This window comes from Erythranthe guttata, chromosome 3 (genome assembly GCF_056151865.1).
Source record: "Erythranthe guttata isolate IM_541 chromosome 3, IM_541, whole genome shotgun sequence".
NCBI classification, from domain to species: Eukaryota; Viridiplantae; Streptophyta; class Magnoliopsida; order Lamiales; family Phrymaceae; genus Erythranthe; species Erythranthe guttata.
In genome coordinates this window covers 12,093,236-12,103,643 of record NC_142535.1, presented here as the reverse complement: position 1 = coordinate 12,103,643, position 10,408 = coordinate 12,093,236, and the positions used below count along the sequence as shown (strand labels likewise).

Genomic DNA, 10,408 nt, shown 5'->3' with positions numbered 1-10,408 from the left:
AATTTTCAATAAGGCTTCAAACCCTCACCAAGGGATAAAAATCGAACGGATCAGATCGGATATAGGCTATTCAGAAAAAAAAAATCCGATTTTTTCAAAATTGAAATATGCCTTCGATTTCGATTCCGAAATTTTTGGAATCTAAAAATGGGTTCCGATTCCAATTTATTCAGAAAATTCAGAGTTTTCGGAAATTTCCAGAAAAGAGGGAAGAACATAAAAACAATCGAAGAGAAAAAAAGGAGAAATAAAAAACATATTCAACAACACAACCAATGGCTAATATCTCCATAGAGTGGAACACAATCAAAATTTCATTAAGTTCATATCACCCGAATAAAAAGGATCTATTACACATTAATAGTTCTTAAAATAACCAAGTATCTACAGATGCCACAATTCTGATTAAATTTTTTTTCGAAAAATTCGGAAATCGAAATTCCTAAAATCAGACTACAGAAAAAAATTCCAAAATTGGAAATATTCGAACCGGATTCGGCGAAAATCGGAAAATTCAGTTCCGATTTCCACCCGTGGCCTTACCTAAAACCTGACCCAGATTCAGAGACCCACTTAAAAGGGCAGTTCCGTAAAATCACCTATTTTCAAATTTAAATCACACCCCCACAATATATAGAAATGCCGCCCGTTGCCCAGGCCCTACCCCATTCTTTTTTCAAATCAGACAACAAAACAAAAAACAACAAGAAGAAGAAGGATTTCCGAGTAAGAAGAATTCAGAGCTTTTTTTTTTTTGCAGTGCAGCGCAAAAATGGAGAAGATCTGCGTAGCAGTGAGGGTGAGGCCATCTGCGAACGAAGAATCTGATAATGGCTTCCAATGGAAAGTCGAAAGCAACCGTATTTCTCTCCACAGATCTCACGGCACTCCCATTTCCGGAGTTTCCTTTGCTTTCGGTGAGCTAAATCGCAATTCCGTTCGTTTATGAGTTCAATTTTACTTGGGGGATTATCGATTTGAAAATTTCAATTTTTTTTTTTTGTGTGTGCAGATCATGTTTTTGATCAGGAATCCACTAATGCTAGGGTTTATGAGCTTCTGACAAAGGACATTATCCATGCTGCAGTACAGGGATTTAATGGTGCGATTCAGTTTTTGATTTTTTTTTTTCCTTTTGATTTTGTGTTTCTTCGGTTCTTCGGAATAGGGCTTCGATCTGAGAGTTACAAAATGCTAAAGAAATATGATTTTTCCAATGAATAACAAATGTTAGCTATTTGTACTTGAACCCGAAATTAAAAAAAAAAAATATCTTCTGAAGTATTGCTCGGTTGAGAGACAAATCTACGATTTGGACCTGGTAATCACAGTGATAGCTAAGAATGGAGTTCTAGGAGTAACATGCTTCACCATTTCTCCCCTAAAGCAAGATGACGGGTAGTTAAAAACGATTTCAATTTTCACGCAGTGTAACGAAAGATTAGGGTGGTTTCCTAGTGGTATTAGAAATTTCTCGTTTCACTTAAAGGATGATTTTGTCATCTGCGATTGTTTACAGGGCTTCTTGCCTTCCGTTCTTCTTTTTTCATTTGTTCTGATACTCATTTGATATACTTGATGGAGCTTATAAAACATCGATATTGAGCATTTCTTATTAGTTAGGTTTGAAACATTTCTTACTAATAGAAGATAATCACAATGCAGGAACTGCATTTGCATATGGGCAGACAAGTAGTGGGAAAACTTTTACCATGAATGGATCGGAAACTGATCCAGGAGTTATCCATAGAGCTGTCAAAGACATTTTCGCTAATATTCAAAAGGTAACAACTAAACATTTCTTTGCCATACTTAAAAAAAGTTTCGTATTAAGTACTATGTGTAATAGTATCTCACAAAAATTCCATGCTTTTGTATTTTAGATATCCGATAGGGAGTTTCTAATTCGCGTTTCCTACATGGAAATTTACAATGAAGACATTAATGATCTTTTTTCTGTGGAGAATCAAAAACTTCAAATTCACGAGAGCTTGGAGGTAGGTTGTGGTTAATCGTCTATAGCATGGAAAATTTCTTTTAAAGTGTGTGAAGGTATTGATATATGTGTTGCCTTTTAGCGCGGAGTATTTGTTGCAGGGCTGAGGGAGGAAATCGTTAACAGTGCTGACCAAGTGCTTAATCTTATTCAACTTGGAGAAGGTTTGGTCTAGGATCAAAATGCATTTAAAAGCAGCATGTGCTTTAGTATTATGATGTGAAATACTTATATCGATTTTTCATTCGTGCAGCTAATAGGCATTTTGGGGAGACAAACATGAATGCTCGTAGTAGTAGATCACACACTATATTTAGGATGGTATGTTCTTTTTTTTTAAGCGGAGCTTTGTTTAGCAGTTGCGATTCCTACTTATTTCATTGAGTTAATGAATTTACATCCTATGTATCTCGTTAATTGCAATTATTTCTCATGAGCCAGGTAATCGAAAGCAAAGCAAAGGATAACAAATCCAATTATATTTCAAGTCCGGATGATGCTATTCGTGTCTCTGTCCTGGTTTGTAGTCATCCCTTTAAATTGTTCCAACGTCAATTTATTGGTTTCCTTATATTCTAAATTCTAAACTTCAACTAACTGCAATTGTTTAAGCAAAGAACAATATTCTGTTTCTCTTGAGCTTTCTCAAATCTTAACTTCCTCAAAAACTTGAATATTTACAATTTCTATTCCCCAACATGCAACTCTTGTGTTTTGAATTAGAAATTAAATATTTATTTTCCAGAGATCTGAAATCAGATTCAGTTATTTTTGTCTCCTCTTTTTTTAATTTACTTCTACTACTTGTTTATTTTCAGAATTTAGTTGACTTAGCTGGGTCTGAAAGAGTAGCTAAAACTGGAGCTGGGGGAGTTCGTTTGAAGGAAGGAAAGCACATTAACAAGAGCTTAATGATTCTTGGTAATGTAATCAACAAACTGAGTGAGGGTGGAAAGCAAAGGTAACTGCAGATGTCAAACTGTATTAAAATAGTGATTTCGTGTTTACTTACTCATAAGTTCCATTTGCAGGGGTCACATTCCTTATCGTGACAGTAAGCTCACTCGCATTCTTCAACCTGCACTTGGTGGAAATGCGAAAACTTCAATAATTTGCACAGTGGCACCAGAGGAGGTACTAAACTGCTACTTACTCGATATCGCAGTTAAATCACTTAAAGATCGTATTTGATGTAGAACATCATATTGGTATGTATAGATTCACATAGAGGAAACAAAAGGGACACTCCAGTTTGCTAGCAGAGCAAAGAGGATTACCAACTGCGTTCAAGTGAATGAGGTCTGTTATATTTGTTCAACAAAGTTCTTGAATCTCTACTGTTTTGTATGTTATTTCTTCCTTAATTGAGGTGTGGCATGTAAACAATGAAAAATTATGTGCTTGTATTAATCCAGCAAAACGCTAAAAATGATTTGGCCTTGACCAGTTTTGGAATTTTCAAATTTGAACTGATAGTAGAGATCCTTCTATATTTTTCAGATATTGACTGATGGTGCCTTATTGAAGAGACAAAAACAAGAAATAGAGGACCTGCGGAGGAAACTTCAGGTATAGTGATGTTTTGTATCAGGGAATTAGACTAAGAGCTAAATTAACACGGTATATTTTTTTTGGCAGGGATCTCATGCAGAAGTGTTGGAGCAAGAAATCTTGAAACTGAGGAATGACATGCTGAAGGTAACTTTTGTGGTCTTTCTTATCAGATTAATAAATATTTTGATGTCTTCTACAGCTATATGATTTTTTTAATCTTATCATCAGTACGAACTGGAGCGTGAGAAGCTCGCCACGGAACTAGAAGAGGAGAGGAGATCACAAAAAGAGCGTGAACAGTGCATTAAGGAGCAGCAAATGAAAATTGACAACCTTAGCAATCTGGTCCCTTTGTCTGACTCTGAAAGAAGCTCGTCACATGTATAATTCACGGTGCCCTCAAATTCATTTTTAAGATATAAATTTTCTTTTCTGAATTTGGAAAAAAATGTTCTACTGTGCCCAATTTGGTAGGATGGTGTCAAAGAAGCCCTTCTAGATGGTAGTGCGAATGCCAACAGTAACAACACGTGCAGAGAAGATGCTTTTAGTACCCCGTGTTTTAAAGCAGCTCCGAATGTATTTGTTGCGAGGCGGTCACAATACGTAGCACAACCATCATGCAGCCCACTTCCAGATATGTTTGGTGATTTTGCTGATGAAGATGCATGGATGAAAATGAACAAAGGTTTCATAGCTGACCTTGATTCACTTCATATGACTCCTTCAAGGAAGGTCCAATCATTTCCCATTAGTGAGGTAATGTACATGTTCACATTAGTTTCTTGTCTAAATTTTTACCATGAAATTTATTTTTGTATTCTTATCTTTCGTTACCTAATTGCGAAATTAAGGAGTCTGCTCTAATTTGATAGGCATAGAGGCTGTTTTACTCGCAATACAACGCTACAAAATGCTCCGATTTAGGCACCTTCAGTTTCTATTTTGAAGAAATCCCACTTGCTCATTCTTGTAGATAAAGAAAATTCGAGGATGGTGTTGAGTGAATATTATTTACGAGTCCGTTTTTCATAAATAGAATCGATTCACACTGCATATTTGTCTGAATATGTAATAAATACCATTCACATACACAAGTCACTCGGTAAAATTGAAGGGCTAATTGAACTTGTACATACAAATAATATCACTCATACAACTTAACACTCTTCTTTAACTTATTTAATTTCTAATCACCACCTTGCAAACACTACCACAACCTTATTTTCACTTCTACCGCAATAAATTACGTCTCCAAGAGCAGAACTCTTGTAAATGCTCCCTAAATCTAACAACTTACGTTTATTTTACCGGTAGTTCATAAATTTTGGAATATGCCACATGAGCTGAACTTGGTATAGCATTACAGGACTGCTCAACGGAGAATCACAGTCAAGAGATACAGAACCTCCAGAGACAGCTAAAACTTGTAACTGATGAAAGAGATGAATTCAAGGTTAGTTGCTTGGCTAATATTTCATAATTATTTGCAAAGTTGATTACATGACTCTAATATTCATCATTTTATGTTTAAAAAAACTTCAATGCATGTTGTTTTAGAGGAAGTATGCCGAACAAGTGTCGTTCACTAACCAGTTAGCAGGAGAGATATCCGAACTCCAAGAAGAGATACAGCTATTTCAAGAATTTCCCCGAAATCTGCACGAAACCGTTAGGAATTGCAAGGACATTTATAAGGACGTTTTCTCTGTTTTAGAGGTGCCCCTTCCATATTGTTTTGATTATCATAAATTAGACCGGATAGAGAGAATTTCTCTTAAACAGTAATAATATCTCTGTAATCCTTTTTTATTTTTAACAGAATTTTGTAGCCGATGAAAAATCTGCTGCAGCTCAAATACTCTCTGCTACAAGTGAACTTGGAAACTGCCTCTTCTCAAGTTTAGAATCTCATTTAACAATGGCTATGGATGGAAAGAGAACTTCACCGATAATTGATTACTCTATTGGAGACCAATGTAAAATGCTCCATCAGAAGCTGAGTGGTGCAATCTCTTCCTTGGTGTTATCAGATGCATCATCAGCTATAAAGGATGATAATACGGAGAATTCTGTTCAAAGCAGCAATTTTAAGGTAGCTGCCTGGTCATATATATCAAGACCTCACATGCAAAATTTGTTATTTTTCTCCATCGTGACAATTGGATTCTATTTCTCCTACTTGAAGCTCATAATCTCAGGTTTTTCCTGCCTTCTTTTATGATGGTTAATATCTGTTTTCACACTTCGATTCCTTCGTAAATTTTTTGCGGACTGTTCAGAATTTTCTAGTACTACTATTGGCTAGTCAGGTCAAACTCTGTTGAATCGTTTAGTCCATGGACTTCAACATTTTTCAATGTCTTTGAAGTTGACGGAAAACCACTGATCTGCGAATTCCTTACTATTTGCAAAAACCAACTAGAATGAGTTTTAAGTGGACTTAAATAGGTAATAGTTTATCCACAACACATATTTGCAAAAAGTTACTTCTGGGGTGGATTGGAGGGGGGTGGGGGTTGGTCTTTTCACAGTTTATATAGTTGTTAAGCCGAACAAAAGACTTCTTCTAGAAGCTCCTTAGTCGTTTCTCGCAACTATAAGTTGTTAATTACATAGCTGAGGCTATTGGAAAGACAATCCATATGCTGCAGTTTGATGAAGATATTAGAAAATATAGTATTGAATTGAGAGGTGCTGATAACTTAGAAGAAAAGTAAGATTCATGTCAGATGTTGCAGTAAGTGAGGCAATTAACTAATAATGAACTAGATAACATGTCTACAGTGTTAGCTTTAAGTTGAACCAAATGCATGTAAAAAAAAGAATTTCATTAGGTGAGAGTAAAATAGTTTAGAGTTCTCGTATTGTGTTCTCTATGCACCAACTGTTGCATTTTCTGGAATCCCGTTCGCCTCTTTACTTTTCTGCATTTGATATTGTTAAGTTACTATCTGTACGATATATGTTGCTAGATAACTGGATCTTGTATAGAAACAGCTGCGATTTTATACTTGCCGGATTTGTGAAATGAAGTTTTTGGGAGTTTATGGCTTCCAATATGCTTCTTGTTAATTGTTAAGGAAAATTTGATCTATTAGCGATTTATCTCCCGTAATCAAAAGGCAGAGCCTCACATTACAATCAATTGACATTGTGCGATTTTTTTAGCTGCAGAAATCTCTTAGCATGAATGCATAGCTTCACCTTTCATATAGAGTTAAATTTTTCTTTCGATTCCCTGTTACTTAAAGGATCTATTAGGTAACTTATCTACGAGTCGAAAGTGTCTTCATTATTCTAAAAAATCATTATTTTTAATGTGAAGGGCACGCTGGGAGGACAAATTGCTTGTTGGAAGCACTCACTGGAAAATGAAGTCAAAATAATCAAAGAAAAGTACGTCGACTTGGAGAAAGAGTTGGAAGTTAGCAATCAGCTTCGTAAAGTTTCCGATGGAAAATATAATAGCTTGGAAAGAGAGTTCCATCTTCTCAAAGAAGATAGAGATGCAGTGCTTCAAAGAATCTCAACTTCGTCTCAAAAGATAGCACAAATCACCGGACAAAAGGAGAACGCTTTAAAGGATCTCAATATCGAAGTGAAGAGGAGGAAAAAGCTCGAAGAAGAGATCAAGCAGTTTAGCGTCGCGTTTGCATGTCGACAAAGGTCAATAACGTCTTTTCACAGCGAGTTCAAATCTATGCTCGACATCATGAAGGCACAAAGTCCGAATACATTATCCAAATCTCGTGGATCGTGAAAGAAAATAGCTGCTTCGAAAGCTGTTTTTTTTCTTTTTCGCTTTAATTTTATTGGATTGGTTGCTTAACCAATTTCTTACTGTAGCCCATTGTTATGAAGGTGGTAAAAAATAGTTAATTTTTATTTTTACTATTTTTCTTTTTATATATTAATTAATTAAATGAACAAAAGTCAACAAGAGGTAAAAGAAAAATTACCACAACAAAAAGAAAACAAATATGATATTTTGTAAGGCTTAATAATAACACAACTGGAGAAACTGTCTTGTTACAGTTTCTGTCTGTTTCCTATGTTTGTGAAGTAACTTTCATGGATTAAATTTTTATATGATTTCTGAGAAATGGGACTTCTAGCTGCAGATACATCTGCCTTTATAGCAAATTTAACCATTCTATTATTTATTTTATTTTAATATTTAATATTGAATATTTAATATGAATGAGAAGAAAATTTGTGAATGTGTATATGAATATAGTTGAAGAAAGGACCACCATTTATTTTCTGGCATGGAGTGTGCTGTTGTTATATCATGATAGAAGCAGCTCTCATCACCATAACATGGCCTATCTCTAACTTTCTATCTAACCTCTTTCTCATTTATTTTCATTTTTAACCTGCTCAGGGAATGTTCTTTCTACCATATTATTTATTTATTATTATTATTTGGTTAAATTACGACCACCCCTTTGATGTAAGGTTAAATTACAAAAAAAATCTTCATGTTTGGGTAATCACAACTCTACCCCTCAACTATGAATCTTCTTACACATCGACTCTTGTTGTGTCAAATCTAGAGAGATTCTTCAGTTTGTACCCGTTTTACACCATTTGAGTTCCACATAAGATGTGCGTCTCTTGGCTTGTAAATAACAGATTGTGGTGCATCAAAAATTGTATTTTTGCACAAAACGAGTACAAACTAAAGAACATTCCACATAATGTAGAAATATTTTGTTGAATTTGACACCGTAGGGTGGATGCGTAAGAAGATTCATAGTTGAGGGGTGGTTATTTACCACAACAATTTTATTGGTTCATAGTCGCACTCACAAAGAAGTCAATTTAAGTCCTGTTTGGTTGCCAAGATAAGCCATGATTAACTAAATAGTTGGACTTAATTTGATGTTTGATATCCCCAATAAATTGCCGGGTCGACCCGCGCGCCAAAATTATATAATCATGCCTTATCTTGCCTTCTAGAGAATATTTTTTGTTGGACGTTGCAAGCTCCAATAAAATAATTGAGTTTCATTAGATTATTTAATCTTATCTTGACAACCAAACGGGGCTATATTACAAAAAGCGAATTAGATTGGGTAAAATGAAAAGACATGCAACAGACGGTAGGTATTTGATTTAGAGGATAAAGTTGTAATAAAGACTTAACGTAGATGTGTAGCTCTCAGCCAATGTTTAGTGATAAAGACTGAGCTTATATAGATCTGAAAAGATTAATCGATACATTAATTAATCCCTTATGAATTAATATGTTGGGCAAAGTTTTAATGCCGTTGATTTTACTTCAAGATAGCGATTTCTCATCTTTCTCATCTTCTTTTTTTTTTTTTTTTTTTTTTTTTTTTTTTTTTTTTTATCTATATTTTAGAACAAGATAAGCTAATTCTAACAAACCCCATTGATGAATGTAATTATAACTCTCTCTCTCTCTCTCTTAGTAACTTGAATGACAATTTTTATTTATTTATTATGAAGGAATCTGCAGTCAAGCATATAGGTGCACTGAATAAACCTACACTCTCCTATAATAGCTTGCAAACCATACGAGACACGTAAAGCTAACCATGCGTGCAAACTCCACATATCGACCGTTGCTAATGGGAAAATATTTGAATTTATGTTGTTGGGTAATAGAGCACCGATGATACTTGTTAGACAATAATTAGTCTTTGCCTACCAATATTGATCAACTACGCGTAATTGTGGGTTCAAACTGATTCGATGTGTCCAATGACATGATTTATCCTGCTAAACAAGTTGTCGTATATTGCTTTGATTACGAAAGTGCTTCAATATCGACATCTTATTTATTTAAACTTTCATGATACCCCAAAATAATTAAAGAAGGAATTGGTAGGGAGAGCTTGAAAATGAGGGGTGAGTCTATGCGCATGGTTGGTTGGGTTTTTTCTGTTTATTTAACTAGTATTTCTCTCCTATGCAATGGTAACATTGAAAAAGTGAAAAAAAAATTATATTCAAATACATAACAATAACAATTATACAAAAAATATATATTACATTTCATATAATAAAATTTACTGATATGCTAAATCCCACACCAATTTTACCAAATCATACACACAATTGAAAATTTTTCTCTCTCTAAAATCTCATCTTCTCCTTCCCCACCCTTCTTCTTTTTTCCTAAAATTTTCATAAAATAACACACACTAAAAACGTTCATATCATTCCAAGTTCGAATTTGAGAAAAACTTCATGTGCTCAAACTAAAATAAAGTTGGAATTTGAGAAAAAAATTCGAATTGATATGAATTTAAATAATTAAAAAGGCATAATGAAATTGAAAAATATTACATAAACTTAAACTCACTTTTTATGATTATTCACGTGAAAGATTAACGAATTTTGAGTGACTTGGAAAAAATCATCATAGAAAAAAGTTAGAGAGAATACAAGTAGAGAGAGACTTTTTTTTTTTAATTTATGTGTGGGATTTAGTAAATTTTAGTGTGAGATTTAGCATGCCCCTAAAATTTATTAGTATTATCAACATTCATACAAATCTAATATATACAAACCCGTTCCGCTAAAGATTATATAAACTTATTTGTTATAAAATGAAATTGAAGCAATTAATTGTAATAAGATTATATAAACTTAATTGTCGTAAACTAAAATGAAGCAATCAATAGTACAATAATTTAGATAAAAATAATAAAAAGAAAGAATTTTGAACATTTTTATAATGAAAAAACTAGTTGAGGAAAAATTAATTTTGAAAAAATAATTACAAAAATGCATTATGGTTGCTCAGGGTTGCCCAAGAAAAATAAATCCATATCGGTGTGTGTAAGAGAGAGAAAGAGTTAAATAACACACTATCCAAACAAA

At 33.9% G+C, this 10,408-nt stretch overlaps 1 protein-coding gene across 2 annotated transcripts; it reads left to right on the top strand.

Moving 5' to 3' along the window:
- Positions 1–592: 592 nt before the first annotated feature.
- ZCF125 (P-loop containing nucleoside triphosphate hydrolases superfamily protein) lies at positions 593–7,444 on the top strand. Of its 2 annotated transcripts, none has more exons than XM_012985774.2 (18): positions 593–917; positions 1,013–1,102; positions 1,666–1,784; positions 1,884–1,997; positions 2,079–2,160; positions 2,250–2,317; positions 2,438–2,515; positions 2,815–2,957; positions 3,028–3,130; positions 3,215–3,295; positions 3,497–3,565; positions 3,635–3,694; positions 3,779–3,931; positions 4,025–4,309; positions 4,920–5,006; positions 5,111–5,269; positions 5,373–5,645; positions 6,879–7,444. In XM_012985774.2, the coding sequence occupies exons 1-18, from the start codon at positions 773–775 to the stop codon at positions 7,311–7,313; spliced, it is 2,544 nt and encodes an 847-aa protein (XP_012841228.2). In that variant the 5' UTR covers positions 593–772; the 3' UTR covers positions 7,314–7,444. The 2 variants fall into 2 exon arrangements, with proteins under 2 accessions (XP_012841228.2, XP_088671652.1); XM_088815526.1 differs by having other exon boundaries at positions 663–917; positions 5,373–5,751.
- Positions 7,445–10,408: the final 2,964 nt, after the last annotated feature.